Source organism: Homarus americanus, unplaced genomic scaffold (genome assembly GCF_018991925.1).
Source record: "Homarus americanus isolate GMGI-L3 unplaced genomic scaffold, GMGI_Hamer_2.0 scaffold7626, whole genome shotgun sequence".
NCBI classification, from domain to species: Eukaryota; Metazoa; Arthropoda; class Malacostraca; order Decapoda; family Nephropidae; genus Homarus; species Homarus americanus.
This window is the reverse complement of record NW_024718273.1, coordinates 19,211,552-19,231,407: the sequence shown is the minus strand read 5'-3', so window position 1 is coordinate 19,231,407 and position 19,856 is coordinate 19,211,552. Positions and strand designations below refer to the sequence as shown.

The following is a 19,856-nucleotide window of genomic DNA, read 5'->3' as shown; positions in this document are numbered from 1 at the left end:
TTGTTGTACTTCGTTCAGTTGTATTACTTGCGAGAGAGATTTAGGAGTAATGATAAGTAGGAACCTTAAGCCAAGTAAACAATGTGTTTTTGCTCGTAACAAGGCTAATAAAGTACTTGGGTTCATACAAAGGAGTGTTAGTTACAAGACTAGCGAGGTCATCCTAAAACTGTATCTTGCTCTTGTGAGACCACACCTGGATTACGCAGTTCAGTTCTGGTCACCGTATTACAGAATGGATATAGAATCCTTGGAAAGAATTCAGAGGAGAATGACAAGACTAATCCCGGGCATTAGGAACCTTGAGTATAGAGACAGGTTAAAGCATCTTAATTTGCACTCCCTCGAGAGACGTAGAGCGAGGGGCGACCTGATAGAGGTGTATAAGTGGAAGGCAGGGCTAAACAAAGGGGACATTACAAAGGTACTCAAATTATCCAACCAGGAGCGAACTCGTAACAATGGTTTTAAATTAGACAAATTTAGATTTAGGCGTGAAATAGGTAAACACTGGTTTGGAAACAGAGTAGTGGATGAATGGAACAAGTTACCAAATATCATCATTAACTCTAATACGCTGAATTGCTTCAAACATAGGTTGGATGCTCATATGAGCAATAGGGGTTGGGTGTAAACGGGACTGCCCAGTATGGGCCAATAGGCCCGCTGCAGTTTCCTCCATTCTTATGTTCTCATTCATCCTGACGTTCACCTCAAGGTTCTCATTCATCCTGACGTTCACCTCATCATTCTCATTCATCCTGACGTTCACCTCATCATTCTCATTTATCCCTGGAGGAATCTGTCACCGGACTGAGGAGCACTGGTGTAGATGGTAGTATAAATGATAGATAATGGCGATCTGTGGCGTAATGGTTAGCACGCTCGCCTCGCAAGCGAGTAGACCCGGGTTCGATCCCCGGATAGGGTGAATCTATGGGCAAGTAATTGGGAACCTGGATGTTAATAGATTTGCGGATAGTGTTCCGGGGTAATGGTTAGCCAGTCCAGTAGGCGCGTTGTCCGGTCTTCTCGGACTTTTCCTTGACACTGGGTCATGCACCTCGTTAACTCAGGGTGTGGCTGTTGTGTTGGCGACAGCTTCTACACCTTAAACAAATTCACGCCTAGGTGGCCCATGGGCTGGCCATCCTTGTTACACGAGGGGCAACCATTATTATTATTATTATTATAGTTGATAGAGTATAGTCACTGACACAGGCTATTGGTTATCCCTCAAAAGGTTGTTGAGTATAACAGGATGAAACAGGAATTTGTTACTTTATAAATAAAAAGACAATAGTACTTTTGACGTATTGTACTGTATTGTTTTTCACAGATTTACCTTTGATGACAAACATCAAATAAAAATTCAAAGTCATGAAATACAATGGGCGTATTGTGTTATTATTGTACGTTTCTTCTTTGAGACAGATTTCCTCAGTGACTAATGTTAAACTCTTAAAGTTGTCAAATACACTTGATTACTGTTCACACTTGTGGTTTGATGTCATGCGTGATTGATAATTTTGATACTACATGAGATACAGTATTGAAGAAATGTTCTTGACTGCAGTACTAGGCCCGGGGATCGAACCCGGGTCTACCAGCTTGCGAGGCGAACGTGCTAACAATTACGCTACAGGTCGGCATTATCTATAAATTATACTACCATCTACACCAATGCTCATCAGTCCGGTGACAGATTCCTCCAGGGATGATAGAGAATGATGAGGTGAATGGTAGGATGAATGAGAATGATGGGGTGAACGTCAGGATGAATGAGAATGATGAGGTGAACGTCAGGATGAATGAGAATGATGAGGTGAACGTCAGGATGAATGAGAATGATCAGGTGAACGTCAGGATGAATGAGAATGATCATGTGAACGTCAGGATGAATGAGAATGATCATGTGAACGTCAGGATGAATGAGAATGATCAGGTGAACGTCAGGATGAATGAGAATGGCGAGAATGTATGGTAGAAAGCAAATTATATAAATCGTGTTCCAACTATATCCATGGTCAGGTGACTGGCTTTAGGTGATCATTCAATACAAGAGAATGGTATAGACTCCCAAAATCATCAAGACAAAGAGGAATGTCTGAAGGTGTAGGCTCTCAACATTTCCAACATTCACCGTCGGAATATATACCTTCCAGTCCAGACCACAGAATACTTAAACTACAGTATTAAATATCAATTCAGATCTTCATGAAGCCATATTTGTAGTTACTTTTCTGCAGATGCGCGGGACACTATTAGTCAGATCCAGAGAAACACACACGACACGAACCTTCTTAAAGTGATTTTGTTACCTTATGAACCACTACAACATATCAATTCGGTCAAATGTCATGTTGAAACATCAGGAATTTCAACTCCTCACCGTGATGGACGAGGAGACACGTACACGAGCTTGGCCGTAGTTTAATTGGTAAAAGTGCATCAATGTCAACCCCGTCAGGAAGAAGCATCTTCCTCTCCGTAAAATTTGCAAACTAAAAACAAATTTCTACTCATGACAGATAAGTTTTTTGATAGTTAATGAAATCGCTGAAGAAAACCACTACAGTATTCCTAGTTAAACAAGTTAATTAAAATGACAGCAAAGTTGTATTAGTAGTATTGTATGCGTATTACTGCGCTACAATAACTAATGTCCTGAGGCACGTACTCCAAGGAGGTCAAAACAGAGGATGGATAGCTAGATAGATAGGTAATTTTAATGGCCACGAGAATGTGCAAATTACACATAGATACAATCATATACGACATTAAATAAAAATTGTGTAAGCATTATGGTCCACAAAGAATATAAATCAAAACCAGAACATTTAAACGAAAAATAAAATCACAGACAATGTGTGTTTTTGGAAATGATTACAACGGAAGAAAGTTTTATAATACCAGACACACATAAATGAAATACTGTACATACAATTACAGGCATGAAATGTGTACGCTTAAGCATCTATAAAAGACGAATACGGAAAAATGGACAAAAACTTATAAATTGCTTCACATACAGACTTTGAGCTATATGTAGTAGACAGCAGCTGTTCCATCGATGCAGAATTGGAACTACGGCGCGCACACCAGGTCACGGGGCAGGACTCCACCGCGTACAGTTCAGTTTGTGACCCACCACCCACTCACACGAAACTGTCTAAAATAAATTCTATGCAACTCATCTATATTCATTTTCTTGGTGTATATATTTTCATGTACAAGAAAGTCAAAGGTTCGTCGATTGATACACAACAGAGTAATTTTAGTCTATAATAACTAAAACTATACGAGTATATATAAGCGGGTTTTATTCAATTATTCCTACATATTATCAACAAATATGTCCCCTATCTTGTTATTTACTCCCCATCTGTCATCCTTGTATACTTTCCTTATTTATTTTCAGCGTATCTTTAATATATAAATTTATACGTGGTGTGGAGCGATGGACAAGTGGTTAACAGTTACGGAACAATTTACATCTGTTTCGCTTTAGGAGAGTCTTCTGTGACGCTGTAGCCGATTGTTTCCATCTGGTCAGGGTTAAGGTTAGGTTACGGTTGTCAGGATATATTTACTGTAAGTCAAGGTCAAGTTGTTTTTAAAATTGAGGTTAATTTATAGGTGTAGTGGCCGGGTGGATACAGGATGGACTGTTAAGATTTTTAAACCATTTTCATTTTTCAAGTTAAGGTTAAATTAGGTTTACGTAAGGTTGAGTTCGCTTAGGTTTGTGGCGAGAAGGTTGAGAGTCGAGAGGAACTGTAAGGATGGCGACCCAAAGACACGAAATAAATAACAAATCACTGGATATATACAAACATACAGTATAAGAATAGGCTTGGCGGGTTTTTCATTAGATTTCCCAAACATCACCACCTGTAAACGGAAGCACTAGATAAGCATGTTTTCCCCATGACATACTGGAAAACGTACCTCAATGGGTTTCGTTTTGTAAATGAAAGGAAATATTGCCAAATCTCACAGAATAATGGAAAAACCAAGCTCAGCCCGGGTCCAGTGGGCAAGTTTGTGACGTATTGGTGACGCAGTTAAAGCCGTCCATATGAATGTCTCTAAACCACCCTGTGAGTATGTTGCTATTTTATACATGCTATTATAAACTCTAGGACTCCATCTTGATTAAAAAAAAATATCATTATGTAGTTATAGGTTTCTGATAAATAATAATAAAAGTACGAGTATGGGGTAACCCTGGTAAACATCCCCATGACGTCACAATTTTCTAGTGACGTCGAACACTTTCATTCCTAGTGGCAGGTTTTAGGTTGATTGCTGCATATGACGTCCATTGAGTGGTTTAGGTTAAAGGAATAAGGTACATATGGAGTACATAAAAAGGAAATCCGTTTAAATTTATGCAGAAAATGTTTTATTTAAGCGACGTAGAGGGTTTTTGAGCACCAACCTCTAGAACAACACTGACCTCTAGAACAACACCGGCCTCTAGAACAACACCGGCCTCTAGAACAACACCGGCCTCTAGAACAACACCGGCCTCTAGAACAACACTGACCTCCTAGAACAACACCGGCCTCTAGAACAACACTGACCTCTAGAACAACACCGACCTCTAGAACAACACCGGCCTCTAGAACAACACTTGGCATCTAGAACAACACCGGCATCTAGAACAACACCGGCCTCTAGAACAACACCGGCCTCTAGAACAACACCGGCATCTAGAACAACCTGACCTCTAGAACAACACCGGCCTCTAGAACAACACCGGCCTCTAGAACAACACCGGCCTCTAGAACAACACCGGCATCTAGAACAACACCGGCCTCTAGAACAACACCGACCTCTAGAACAACACTGACCTCTAGAACAACACCGGCCTCTAGAACAACACTGACCTCTAGAACAACACTGACCTCTAGAACAACACCGGCCTCTAAACAACACTGACCTCTAGAACAACACACCGGCCTCTAGAACAACACCGGCATCTAGAAAAGACAACATTTAAAATTATCTGAATCGTTAACAATTTGTCACAGAGAGATACAAGCGAAGACTGACTTGACCTGGAGATATCACGCTCTGCACTCCCCACACACAGTCCTCTATATGCTAATGCGTCTCGGAACTTCTTTGGATTTGCCCACTAACGCCTGAGTCATAAATTGCAGTAACACAGATGGGGATATTCACCCTTTGTGGTTTGACGTCATCTGGTGCCCTGTTTTATGTCTTGTGTCGACTGTTAGCTCCTCTATAGTCAAGATGGCCCAACTTTACTTTCTCACGCTAGTTTGAGCTCTAACTCTACGCACGGTCTATTATATACAGTAATGGATTTCATGTGTGATTATTTCTTCCGTGAAAAAATATTTGGTACACGTGAAAGGTCATCTTGTACCTGGAAGAAAATATTTCAATTAATGAGAAACAGATGTTGTACGTGAGATATATCAGGAATTTAAGACTCCAGAAATCTCTGAAGGAAAAAAACTACATCTTAAAAAAAAATAACATATACATACTGTAGGTACATAGTACAGGAAATCCCCCTAAAAGCGAGAGTGACGTGTGTGCCAGAAGCACGATACTTCCCAGTCCCCACCTGAGCTGAGCACGGTGAGGACCTGTACATCAGTCGGCTCTCCGGCACCCGAGACGTGTGTTCTGTGCCTTCGTCTCTCTCGTTCTGCCCTCAATGGACACTTCGATTATACCGAAAAAACAGAGTTGCGTTTATTTTTACGGTGACAGTGACTAAACAACACAACTCTGCAACTGTATACCCATCGCACTAGTGATAATACAGTACAAGTATTTACAAAAGACATCCTGTAATTAATCTTGGTTGCATAAATCCTCTTCATCTCAGTTCGAAGTGAAAATACCGGAAATTAAATAATACTTGATATTACACTGTCGAATAACTTCTCACCAAAGAAGAGAAACTCGACGATGTATGTTAAACTATACGCAGTAATACTAGTACTATGTTCATGGTCGTCGCCCGCACGGACCGCAAACTTCGAGCTGACAATCCTTCACTTGAACGACTTCCACGCCAGGTTCGAGGAGACCAATGTTTACTCCGGCAGGTGTTCTGACGGCGACAGGCAGAAGAACAGGTGCTATGGAGGCATTGCAAGGTGAGGCAGCTTGGATAAATAGTGAATTTTTTAGGTATTTTAAGGGTTATTGAGTAAGTGATGATTTTTTGGAGGTATGTTAAGGGTTAATGTATAACTGGTGATTTTTGGAGGTATTGCGAGGTAGAGTAATCTGGATTAAATAGTGATTACGTTTTCCCCAGCCGAGACTTACTGGTTAAATGGAACATTTTTAAAAGATTCCAAGTTAACAATTAAAGGATGAACGGTAGAGGCTGTGCAGGGTATACAGTACGGGTTGTACCTCTCTAGTCCGGCATTCTGTGGTCCGGAACGATTTTAGTTTGTCCAATAGGTAGATAGGCATTTTTTTTAACTTATCTGAATTATTATTATTATTATTACAGGAGTATTAAATTTTTGCTCCTCAGGCCCCAATGTGGCTCAGTGACCTATGCCCCGGTGGGCTAATCCTTAAAAAAACAGCCGCGGGAAATTAAGGTTTGTTTACATCCGGCAGTTCGGCTGCTCTCTCTCTCTCTCTGCTTGTCTATACAGAGTACAACATTTAACCCTTCAATATATGAGCAGTAAATAAGTGTTGCTTTCATATTCTTATGTAGAGTAATGACGATATGTTTTCACATGTGCGCACTTACATACGCGTAGTCTCACTTTTTTTACCATTAATGGTTAGCTACTTATATTGTTCCATTTATTAACATTAAATAACATTACAGGTACTTCAAACAACCATATTAATTTTTTACATGTGATGAATGGTGTTGAAACATAGGAAAATAAATTTTATATGAAAATTCATTTTTATTTATATAATATGCTCTACATGACTACCATTCTGTTGAAAACATTCTTCAATGCGTGTCCTCCACTGCTGAAGAACACGTTCAAGCACAGCTGGAGTTATGCTTGTAATGGCGTTGGTGATACGTTGTATGGAAACCTATGGGACACCCTGTATAAGCCATTCTCTCTATCCCTCTCACCATTACGTCACACAGGAGTAAACTAACACCAAATACTGACTACCATGACGTCATCAGCATAAACAACAACAAAAGCCGTGACTCCAGCAAAAGGTCAGCTCATAGGGGGAGATGTTTGTTGACCCACATCCTATATCCCACGATGCTAGGGGGAGATATTTGCTGAACCACATCCTATATCCCACGATGCTAGGGGGAGATGTTTGCTGAACCATCTATATCCCACGATGCTAGGGGAGATGTTGCTGACCACATCTATTCCACGATGCTGGGGAGATATTTGCTGACCCAATCCTATATCCCACGATGCTAGAGATGTTTGCTGACCCACTCCTATATCCCACGATGCTGGGAGATGTTTGTGACCCACATCTATATCCCGATGCTGGGGAGATGTTTGCTGAACCACACCTATATCCCACGATGCTGGGGAGATGTTTGCTGAACCACATCCTATATCCCACGATGCTGGGGAGATGTTTGCTGAACCACATCCTATATCCCGATGCTAGGGAGATGTTTGCTGAACAATCCTTATCCACGATGCTGGGAGATATTTGCTGAACCATCTCCAGTCTAGGGGAGATGTTTGCTGAACCACATCCTATATCCCACGATGCTAGGGGGAGATGTTTGCTGAACCACATCCTATATCCCACGATGGTATTTACCGAAAAAGGAGTATAAATAATGATAATAATGGCATAACAACGAAAAATAATAATAATGACAAAAAAACGATAAATGATGATGACAAAAACGACAAATGATGAAAGTGATGACAACGATAAATGGTGATAATAACAAAAATAACGATAAATTATGATACTGACAAAACGATATAATTAAGAAAAAATAGTCAATTCCTCGAACAGATCACTATCAACCGTCTAAAATCTAGATTATTGTATTAAAAACGTATATAATTATAATGACCATTGATTAAGAAAGTTAGAAAGGGTGCAACAATTATAATCTACAAAAAGATAAAAGAAACGAGAAATACGATCACGACAGGACAAGCCACGCGCAAAGTAGTTCGTGTGAAGGTTGAAGATTCACTTTGTATTCTGTTGCAAGTTGATGATGCTGTGAGGTTGTAAATGTGTGAGTTTTTCTTGTTGTTGATTTAGTTCTCTTCTGTCACCTTTTATTCACCTATCCTTTACCCCTCTCCTTCCTCGTCATTCTCCTTCCCCTTTTCCTATTTCTCCCACTCGTCCTTCTCCCCCTCATCTTTCTCCCTCTCCTCCCCGTATTTCTCCTATCTCCCTCCTCCTCCCCGTCCTCCTTCTCCCTCTCCTACCCGTCCTTTCTCCTTCTACCCCTCCTCCCGTCTTTTCCCACCTGCTCCTTCCCCCCCCTCCTAATCCTCCTTCCTCTTCTCCCCTCCTCCATATCCTCTTTCCTCTTCTCACCCTCCTCGTACTCTCCTTCTTCCTTCGTTTCCCACCTCCTTCCCCCTCCTCTTCCTCCCTGTCCTCCTACTTCCTCTTCTCCCCCTCCTCCCATACCCTTCTCCCCTCTTCCTACTCTCCCTCCCTTTATCTTGAGATTTCTGGGAGAAGCGTAAAGATAGAGATAAAAATTGAGCGCTTCTGTTCTTCATAATGGAAGAAATATTTAAATCATGATTCTTACGTAGGTCATTGTATCTTATGTAATTGTACTGCTCTTTATGAATAAGCCTACCGTTACCAGTATATTTTTTGTAATATTTTTACCCATTCAATTTCAATTTCAATTGTTTATTCCTTGATAGAGGAAGCTGGATCCTAGTGCTGTCACTAGGTACCCCTGTACAATGACACCAGAAGCATCTGGCAAGTGTGACAAGTATATACTAAAGCCTAAGGAAGGAAGGATATGGTCAGAGACTTATAAATAATAATGTTCTAGAATACATTAACTATCTTTTCGTCTATTTTAATGTGTTTTACCAAATCTTGTATCTGTCTGTCCATACGAGTGTCTAAACCCCGTGTCCGTCCAGTCAGACCTCACCACCCATCATCTCAGTCACGTCTGCTTGTGTGTGTCGGCAGGTTGAGCTCGGCGGTGAGACTGGAGCGCGAGAAGAGCCCCAACGTACTCTATCTCTCAGCTGGCGACTACTTCCAGGGCACTATCTGGTACACAGTCCACAAGTGGCGCGTGATGGCTCATATGCTGAACCTCGTCCCCCACGACGCTATGGTAAGTCAGACTATTATACCGTGTTAGTGATGTTAGTACCATGTTAAAAGAATGACTATTATGTTAATGATGAATAAAACAAAGTGGAGTCAGCCCCTCACCAGACACTGTAGCCTCACCAAGCGACCACTGAGTCGAGGTTTCTAGATAATTGTCACAGGTACACGAGGAAGGTTAGTGCGGTGGCGGGGTTTCCCTTGTTTATCCCTGAGCACAACACTTCAGTTATCCCAGTTGACGGTTCCAGCCCTCCATCACCATTCCCATCCCTTCCTCCCCCTCACATTCCCACCTTCCACCATTCCCATGCTCCCCTCCATCATTCCCCACCCTCTTCTCCCTATTCCTACAGCCCTCTTCCTTCCTCCACCATTCACATTCTTCCTCCTCTCAGTATAAAGACAAATTTATGTGTGTGGGGAGACTGAAGGCTGAGACTGAAACATCGCGACACAAGTTACAGGAGATGCGTCAGATTTCATCCCCGTAACTCTGGGTACTTTGTGAGCATTTCGGATTAAGGGATTACAGTCGTGTTAGCGTGCTGGCGTAGTGATAAGAGTAACTATTGAGTAGAGATGCCGTGTTTCCGCCTCTTAATAACACCTACTATAACAGTGGATTATGATGACCTCATAATTACATTACCTCCTCTTTGTTAGACTTCCGGCCTGCGTCAAATTTGGGTGTCAGAAGGTCGAATATTGTTCTTTCAACCTTGCTAGTCAGGCCGACACACGGAAGTTTAGTGTGTATTAATTCAATTGTGTTCTTTTTGTATTACTGAACATGAATAATCAATTCCTATATGTTTTTATCTTTATATTCAACAATAAGATCTCATTCCTAAAGTTTGGTTGGCTTGTTTCACTTGCTTCGCTGTTTTTGTGATTGATTTATTGCGACGCTTCGATCTTCCTTATCTGCAAGTGCTAGGAAAAGTGTTATTCACAGATTTCTTTTTTATATGTTAAAAAGCATGAGCCAGTCTTCTTGCCTTACAACCTTCCCATAAGTTTTCGTATCGCCCGCAAACTTTATTATGTGGCTCAATATGTCACCAGTATTGTTATAATGTTGATCACAAACAGGATATATCATTGTAGCGCTTCACTGAGAATCTTTGCTGCTTGTATGTGAGCCATTGTTAAACAATTTATATAATGAAACAGGCTGGAGTGAAATTTATCCGATGGGTAGATTTTTATAATGAATTTGTTTCTTAATCTGATTCTCGTGAACCAATCATGTAATACGTCTCATGAATATGGGAAATATGACCGTAGACCGTGACGGCCTCTGGACTAAGGAACAGTAACGCTTCGCCTGCCAGGATTATAAACAACTTTTAAAAATGCCTTTATCATCGATGGATCAATGTTGGGAATGGGCAGTCGTCGTGCCCTTAGGAGAATGTCACGGTGGTCAAGTGGTGAAGAAAGCTTGTAGGAGGGAAAAGTGAAATCAGTAGGAATAACAAGAGGGAGAGGCTGTGAATCCCAGTTCGGAGAAAAAATTGACTCTGGGAAAATTTTGCATCGCGGAGGATTACAACACAGCCCCGAGAATGTTGACCAAGTCCAATATTGACCAACATTCACAATGATTTTTACAAAGCCATTTTACGTGAAGTCTAAAATAAATCATTATTTTTTCGTTATAAACAGTGTATTAAGAGTCTAAAAACTGTTCTTGCAAATAAAAACAAAACCATAATCATAACATATTGGTTTGTTTGCTTGTGTGATTAAAGTCGGTGGTGCATTTCTCTATAACTCTTGTGAAGTATTATTGTTTGTGGCCATTTTTAGTAATAAAAGTGTTAACCGAATGATTACACAACACGAGCTGAACAATATCCCTCACTTAACAATGGTCCATTTACACCACGTAGTGTGTGGACAGTCTCTTTATTTAACAGACAAAAAACAGAAAAAAAGATCCCACAATAGTTATTCTTGGTAGAGTGTGTTGTAGGTGTTGTGTTGTAAGTGTTGTGTTGTAGGTGTTGTGTTGTAAGTGTTGTGTTGTAGGTGTTGTGTTGTAGGTGTTGTGTTGTAGGTGTTGTGTTGTAGGTGTTGTGTTGTAGGTGTTGTGTTGTAGGTGTTGTGTTGTAGGTGTTGTGTTGTAGGTGTTGTGTTGTAGGTGTTGTGTTGTGTGTTGTGTTGTAGGTGTTGTGTTGTAGGTGTTGTGTTGTAAGTGTTGTGTTGTAGGTGTTGTGTTGTAGGTGTTGTGTTGTAGGTGTTGTGTTGTAGGTGTTGTGTGGTGGTGTTGTGTGTAGGTGTTGTGTTGTAGGGTGTTGTGTTGTAGGTGTTGTGTTGTAGTGTTGTGTTGGTAGGTGTTGTGTTGTAGGTGTTGTGTTGTAGGTGTTGTGTTGTGTTGTAGGTGTTGTGTTGTAGGGTGTGTGTAGTAAGTGTTGTGTTGTAAGTGTTGTGTTGTAGGTGTTGTTGTAGGTGTTGTGTTGTAGGTGTTGTGTTGTAAGTGTTGTGTTGTAAGTGTTGTGTTGTAAGGTTGTGTTGTTGTAGGTGTTGTGGTGTAGGTGTTGTGTTGTAGGTGTTGTGTTGTAAGTGTTGTGTTGTAAGTGTTGTGTTGTAGGTGTTGTGTTGTAGGTGTTGTGTTGTAGGTGTTGTGTTGTAGGTGTTGTGTTGTAGGTGTTGTGTTGTAAGTGTTGTGTTGTAGGTGTTGTGTTGTAGGTGCGTCAACTGCTAGGGTATTCAAGAGTCATTCACAAGCTCTTGGTTTTAACAAGACATCTTTTTTTAATGTTCAAAATAACCAATATTATTATATCTACTTAAATTATTCTAAAATATTGTATGTTATATATTTACACTGAAACTCACGTCTTGCTTTATCTAAATAAATAATAATGGTTGCCCCTCGTGTTACGAGGATGGCCAGTCCTTGGGTCACCTAGGCGTGAATTTGTTTAAGGTGTGTTGACGTTGTCGCCAACACAATAATCACACCCTAAGTTAATGAGCTGCATGACCCAGTGTCAAGGAATACTTCCAGAAGACCGGACAACTCGCCAACTGCACTGGCTAAACATTAACACGGAACGCGATCCGCAAATCGATTAACATACAGGTCCCCAATTGCTGCTGCGTAGAGAGGCAAATGGCTTAAAGAAACTTGCCTATAGTTTTACCGTGTCCTGGGATCGAACCTGGTCCACTCACTTGCAAGACGAGCCTGCTGACCATTACACCACAGGTCGCTTGTCTGTGCCAATGTCATACGCTGTTTACCATCAGAGTACGGCCAGCACAGTATAACCTCCTCACACATACAGTATAGTCTAATTCTGTATTGTTTCAGTAGGGGGAAACTTTGTAGACATCACGATCGCTTAAGTAGGTTATGTATATATTTCTACTTAGTATTTGGTCAAGTTAGGTGTGCGGATAATTTACCTGTCATTTTGTTTTGTTTTACCTAATGGTCGCCTAACCTAATGTGGCCACAATACTTTAAGCTACCGCAATAATCAATAAGTAAGAGTTTCAGGTATAACATGGCGGTAAAACACACGCTCCAGGAACAAACGTCAGGGCTTTGTGTCAGCAAGGAAAACTCAGTCATAGAAAACGGAAGCTATTAAATGAGACAGCAAGCAGTAGGAGCGATAAACACACTCTCCTCTCCTGTTGTTTCACGAGATGTTATCAGGTAGTTTGTCCCCTCCTGGATCTTTATCGTATGGAAACCAGAGGAGGAGAACCTTGGCTTCCTCCTGATGTGTTGTTCATGTAAAAATGACCCTCCCACCCAACCTATCGACCTTGCCTTCCACAACCCGTCTTAGTTTTTCTGTCCGCTCGAAAACCTCTTATTCTTTGGCATGAGATCTGATACATTGGGGCGATATTGCATTAGTAGTTGACTCCCCCCTTCCAAAGTTCAACAACAGTAATAACAAGCGTCGCCACCTTTATCCATCAGTTTTAAAATGATCTCTGAGTGGCCCGTTATCGTACACCCCATAAAGGCATTGCACAATAACGATTTATTTCATATAATACTTATGACCCTCTGATAACAATATGATAGCGACGTACAGTACTTACCTAATAAAACTTGTATTATAGTGTACCACAACGACTCATTTTACCTCGAAGTATTTATTTTATAATCCGTATTATATAAATGTAATTTTTTCCTTAAGTTCTTCACCGCAGTTACGTCACGTGGAGCGACATACCCGTAATAGCATTTAGAGCGTGATGACGTGATTTATAAATTATACTAAAAGTAGAATACATATAACGGGAAATAGACGATCTTTGAGGTCACTTAAGAGCTTCCAAGGTGTTGACTGCGTACTGGAAGAACCTCATAATTGGGGTACTCATAAATGGCAAGCAAGGTTCCTTTAAGAGCAGAAGTTTGTTTTACTCCCATTGAAATTTAAGATGAAATAACATGTTCTATCTCATAAAATGGCGATATTAATGTTATAATGTACTACGCTTCAGCTAAGATCTTTCAGTGTGTAGTCTAGCCACTAGTCTAGACTACGTAGTCCAGTCACTAGACTACGCATGCACGAGAGCATGCACTCATCAACATTAAATATCTCTCTCTCTCTCTATATATATATATATATATATATATATATATATATATATATATATGTGTGTGTGTGTGTGTATTATACCTAGATATATATTTTTTTTCTCTTCACAAGTTCTTAGTCATCGTTTGATCTGTCAACTCCACTGCACTGTTAATTTTATTTGATCGTGTTCGCATTTCTTTTAATACAGTCCTTTAAAAGTGAAGTGCCAAATGAAGAGCATGAATTGGCATCAGACGTGTGTGCATCCCAAGGTTGTCGCGGCGGACAATAGGTCCATTTTTTCTTTTGAAATTAAAAAAGAAAAGAAAAAAGAACACATTATATATATATATATATATATATATATATATATATATATATATATATATATATATATATATAAACGCATCACTACAGATATAATGACAGACTAACCCATTTAATACAGGTAGGAAGGAAATACTATTACTACGACTACTACTACTAATAATAATAATAATGAAAGTGTGTGTGTGTGTGTGTGTGTGTGTGTGTGTGTTATTCTAATGTTTGTAAGTGTTTGTTTTCATATATTGTAAACGAAAAAGTTACACATCTTCACCCTCAACACTTTCACCAACACCCTCAACACTTTCACCAACACCCTCAACTCTTAAAATTTTCCCTAACACACCCTCAATACTTTAGACTTTCACCAACACACTCAATATTTTTCTAGACTTTCAGCAACACACCCTTATCATTACATACCCCCTCTAACACCTTCATTATTCTACACTTTCTTCAACGCATCTTTATCTTACTATCGAAGAGTCAACAATAATACACACCAATCCCGTGTTATATTAATCACTACCTTTTTTTCTGACAACTTAAACTGACTGTATACCACAATCATATATGTGTTGGCAATAGTTCAGTGCTCCGTAACTATAGTCTTATTAGCAGCGAGAGTCATGTGTAATTATAGGTATGGAGATAATGAAGAATACAGTGTAGAGTTACAGCTCTATAGTCCGATGGTTCATTAGTGTGAAAGCCTTACCTGACCTAATCTAACTTAACCTAACCTATATTTCAAATCCATAAGTCGTGAAAGCGTATAAATTAACTCCCAGGTGTGAAATTAGGACTTTGTCAATACGTTATTCTAGATTTAAAAGCCGTGGTCGTTGATCGGAATACGGCTCTCTAATTTCGGGCAGGTCAGAGCCTGTGGACAAATTTAATGGCTCACACGTACGAAGAATCAGAGGGATGTATCTCTTTTAATTTTTAATTGTTGATGACTAGTGTATTATTTATTAACATAACTAATGCTCTCTTCTCTCCATATCACCAATCAACCAACCACAGTGTAAAAGAATAGCCATGAAGATTGTTAGGTAGATCGTCATTAGTCAATTTTTTTTTCTGACCCAAATGCCAGGGTTAATTGTACCAACTAAAATCCACCTGGCGTACAATGACTGAGGAAATAGTATTAATTCACAAAAACTAATAACATAAGGAAGAACCTTCAATAATTACGTGTACATTTTAAAATCTTCAGAAGTTTAGTTTAAGGTTTTCAAGGGTCATTAACGGTTGAACACCCAAATCTAAGTGCAATTAATATCACTACTGGCTAACCTTACCTGTTTCATGAAGAATACTGAAATCAAAGTTAGTCTATTGTTTTTATAGTCCTTCATAGTCTACAAACAGGACACATATCATAAATGTAACTGAATTTTCACATGAACCAAGACAACATGGCACTATCGTTCACACCTCATGCAGCCTAGCTAAGTGTTTCGTAACACTAGTCTGAAACTGTGAACGCACACTTACCTCTGGTATTGTTGGTAGATAAATATTCCAGTGTCAACACACATCTGTAAAAAAACACTCGATTGAATAATCCATTTCATGTAGTGAATATGTGAGTGAGTAGGCGCTTTGCTGTCCGTCTTTAAAAAGAAAAGATGTAAAAAAACATTACCTTAAATAATAGAGTTATTACCATCAGATGACAACAAGACTAAGAATAACACATATGTTTGTTATATTTTTGTCTTCTATATAAACACATAAAGTTTATGGGTGTGAGACGTCCATCTATACGAGTTTTCCGGAAGACTGGGGGAAATTGATAGCACATGACGGTGAATTTATCTTAGAGGTACATTAGATAGCGACGCCGACAAGGTTAGGGAAATATATTGAACACTTTGTAGTGTTTATGTAAGGCGTTATAATAATTTGGTTGATTGCCTGTCTACACTTCTGTTAAACTTTAGGACTGGGAAAATCGGGGATCTGTGTAGTTTAGTAGGTTGAACTTAGGGGAAATGTGATGCTATAAGCTAGGCTGAGAGCAGCGGGACTAGTCGTTTTGAATTTGTTAAAAGTTTTCAGTTGCTGTACGAAACTAAAATTAGCGTCTGTGATAATAACCATTGCTACACATTAATAATAATAATAATCTATGGATAAACTTTAATTTCTCATATATAACCACATACTGTACGGTATGCAAATACAAAATAACTTCAAGAATGGTACAAATTCTAATATTACCAACGGGAAATATAGCATCATAGGTTGCAAGATTGCGGGTTTAACTTTTTCAATAGTTCGATTAAAAACTATTAATTATTATGATCCAAATTTCACTGACTTTCACAATGACGGGGATTCATGTTAGGGTAGGATCAAGGCTTCGTGTCGCAACCACTACACACACACTTCGTCTTTGGAGGCTTAAATATATTCTAAATGTCAATTAGCTTTCATAGTTCATGGAAGTCATCAGAAGTCAAGGTCGATTCTCAAAGGGTTAGCACGATAAATATTCTTCTCAAATGTTTATGTAAATATGCACCTCTGTTCTCAGCTACAGCTCAAATATAACGTAAAGAATATCGCATGAAACTCTCTTAAGGAGGGATGCTCTCTTTTCAACAGTTAAGAAGCGAATACTAGATGTTGAAAAATTGGTCGTATATATGGTTAAGGTTTCTACGTAAATTTATATTTTTTCTTTTCTTTTAGCGCAATTATGCTATTTAAAGGCATTGTTACTTTTTCATTTACGAAGATTATTGATCGTATGAACCTTTGAGAATCTGGACTTATAGGTAGACATGTTATTTAAGTTTTGTTTGTGTCAAGTGTTTATATGAATATCTCAGAGTTTTCAGTTAATCTGTGTCAGTTAAACCATTAGAAAATGTCACCTTTTTCAGTCTGATACCAAACATTTAGGAGCTATTAACTTGTATTGTAGATAAGCGAAAATTTTCCTAGTTGTGTGCATCTGACAACTATTACAATACGTTTCTGTAACAAACGTTTTGAAGAACTATTTATGGGTTTTCTAGAGCTAACTTTAATATTGGTAGTTTAACCAAGTTGAACTTCACATTCATTGAATTACTTAAGTTTCCTGATTCACTGTATCAACTGTTGTCCGACAAGCGAAATCTGGCACAAGAGAATTCTCGCTGCATATTCCTCATCGTGTTTATATTTTAACATAACATTACTGGTAAGTGTTAATATGAACGGTTAGTGTTTTTTTATAGTCACGTGGATGTTTCCGGTTGGCCATGGCGGTTCCTTCCTGAGGCGAGAGATTTACTACATACGCCAACTCATCCAGTACAGTGCTAATTGGTCCAGACCTTGACTACGTAGACTTGTTTTTAACTTTCACTGCTCCCGCTACCAAGTTTATGTACAGTATGCTGTTTATAGACAATGTTTTTGTTTTTGGTGATTTAACGCAAGAATCATTGGTCATCGTTCATTAGGCTTCAGTTTACAGTCTGTTATCAAAAACTTTTATGGATTCTGGTTGAGATTAAGTTATTTTAACCGCCGTCTTATATACAGATAAAAACTTTTCAAACTACTTCCGATTTAAGTTTATTGATGAGAATGAATTAAATTATATAATTACTCTTCAACAACTGAAATCTTTAAGCGCTAGTCATCAACACTGAAAAAAATATGAAAACTTTTATGTGAATTCAGGAAAGAATCAATTTCCTAGAATGGAATTACTGGGAATCTCTTAAAGAAAACGACGGTGGGCACCAATGGGAAAAATAGAAGCGCTTCAGACGTAAATAGTGATGTCATCAGTTCGGAAACCGTGATCAAGTACCTCGACCAAAACTTACTGTATAATGGTTAATATAAGGGTGAAGATCAGTAGGGGATCATCGTTCAAAAACCTGAAGATTAAGAAATAATGTATCAACAAATATCGTCATCCAATAATAGTCCTCGATCGTCTCTTATTTTTCATCTATATTAATAGTGTTATTTAAAATTCAGAATTAACTCATTTTTGTATGAATTACTTTTAATTTATTGTTGCTTACAATCAGTTTTAATCACTCCTTATTGCTTAAATTATTATATACCAGTATAATGACTCATAAGTACACGTTTACGCATTATGCTCGCTTGCCTATATAGTGAATTAAATATTTTATTTTTCCCTAAAGCGTTTCTAATTCAGTGCGCCATTAAATCTTCCTCCTTCCTCTTTACTGATCAGTTACGTAAAATATTCAGTGCGTCATTTATCCATGGCGCCGCATACAATTGGTAGGAGTTGGTTATGCAATACAGGATTCATTGTACAGTCATCGAACCACAGTCACGTACTGGCCAGATGGTCTACACATAGGGCCTGGACCTTCATCATAATGTGACTTTCAACACCGTAATCGGCAGAGATAAAATAACAGACAATGATATGTGATGGGTGCAAGGGGAAGAACGATATTGAGAACATGCAATTATGCACATAGCTACGACAATATGCGAGTAAGCGGAGATGCCATACAATAGGAAAGCTAACACCTGTTTAATGGCAGCGTTACCCTTTACAAGAGTTCTTAGCCTATTTATCCAGGGTTTTTTTACCCCTCTGGATAAATTTTAACTCCTTCGTCTACAAAAGACTTCATTGACAAAAGATAAATGTACTATAATTTTGAGCGATAATTTTAAACCATCTGTTTGATAATCTCTCTGAAACCGTTTTCCCACCTTGCTATCAGCTAATTTTGTAAACATAGCACACGTTGTTCCAGGCCTTCTTGTGTACTTTTAAACGCAGTTAAGTTTTTGATATCTTAGGATGCAGCCACACTACCGTACATTTTGCCTTTCTTTTAGTTGATCACATCATGTTGGCGGCAAAATGTAAGCTCTGTGGCAAATGAAATAACTGGATTATTATCAATTACATTTGCACTGTCCAGCCTACTACCTTTAATAATAGCTCATTACGCTTATGTCATGGTTATACATATTTATGGGGAGGGAGTACATAACTGGTCATGTCAACACTACGGGATAAATGGCAGAAGAAAGGTTAAAAACACTACACTCGCACTCTTTAGCGTCAAATCTCCCATCTTTGTCTTTTTTTTTTCACGGGTTGTCATCTTTCCCAAGGTATAAAGATTAGCTTGATCTTTCCTAGAGCGTATCTCTCAGACAAACGTACTGTACGTTTCCTCCTGATTGGCTCACTTCAATCTGCGTGATAATGAAGATAGTTATATAAAATAAAATATCGAGCCACGTAAAATAACTAAATGCAATCTTAAGATTTGCAGTATATATATAATTTTTTTTAATAAATCGATTCATAATTAAATTCTATACATTATTAGAAGAACCTGTTTCCATTCTGAAGTCCAGGTCAGGTGCTAAACCGAATATTAACAAAATTATTTAAGTATATATTTTTTAATTTATGTTGATTTTTCCAAAAAGTTTGTTTACATTAGGAGCGCCTGGGTTTACAGTTGACGAGCGCGGAATTTGATGCAAGAAAATTACGCAAAAAATTGCTAGTATGAGAGGCATGAATGGCTAGTATAACAGGAAAATTCCAGTGTACGATAATAGACCGTTAGAGGTATTATAATCAAGAGAAATATGATAATACCCAGAGAAGCGTGATAAAGTGTAGAT

General features: G+C 38.8%; 1 protein-coding gene across 1 annotated transcript in view; it reads left to right on the top strand.

The window, feature by feature from the left end:
- The first annotated feature begins 5,607 nt into the window (after positions 1-5,607).
- The window catches only part of LOC121859533 (snake venom 5'-nucleotidase-like), a 65,772-nt gene continuing 51,523 nt past the window's right edge, over positions 5,608-19,856 (top strand). Inside the window, exons 1-2 of the mRNA XM_042356411.1 lie at positions 5,608-6,146; positions 9,160-9,310. Coding sequence (XP_042212345.1) covers positions 5,956-6,146; positions 9,160-9,310 — 342 coding nt within the window. The 5' untranslated portion in view covers positions 5,608-5,955. The remainder of the gene's footprint in view (positions 6,147-9,159; positions 9,311-19,856) is intronic.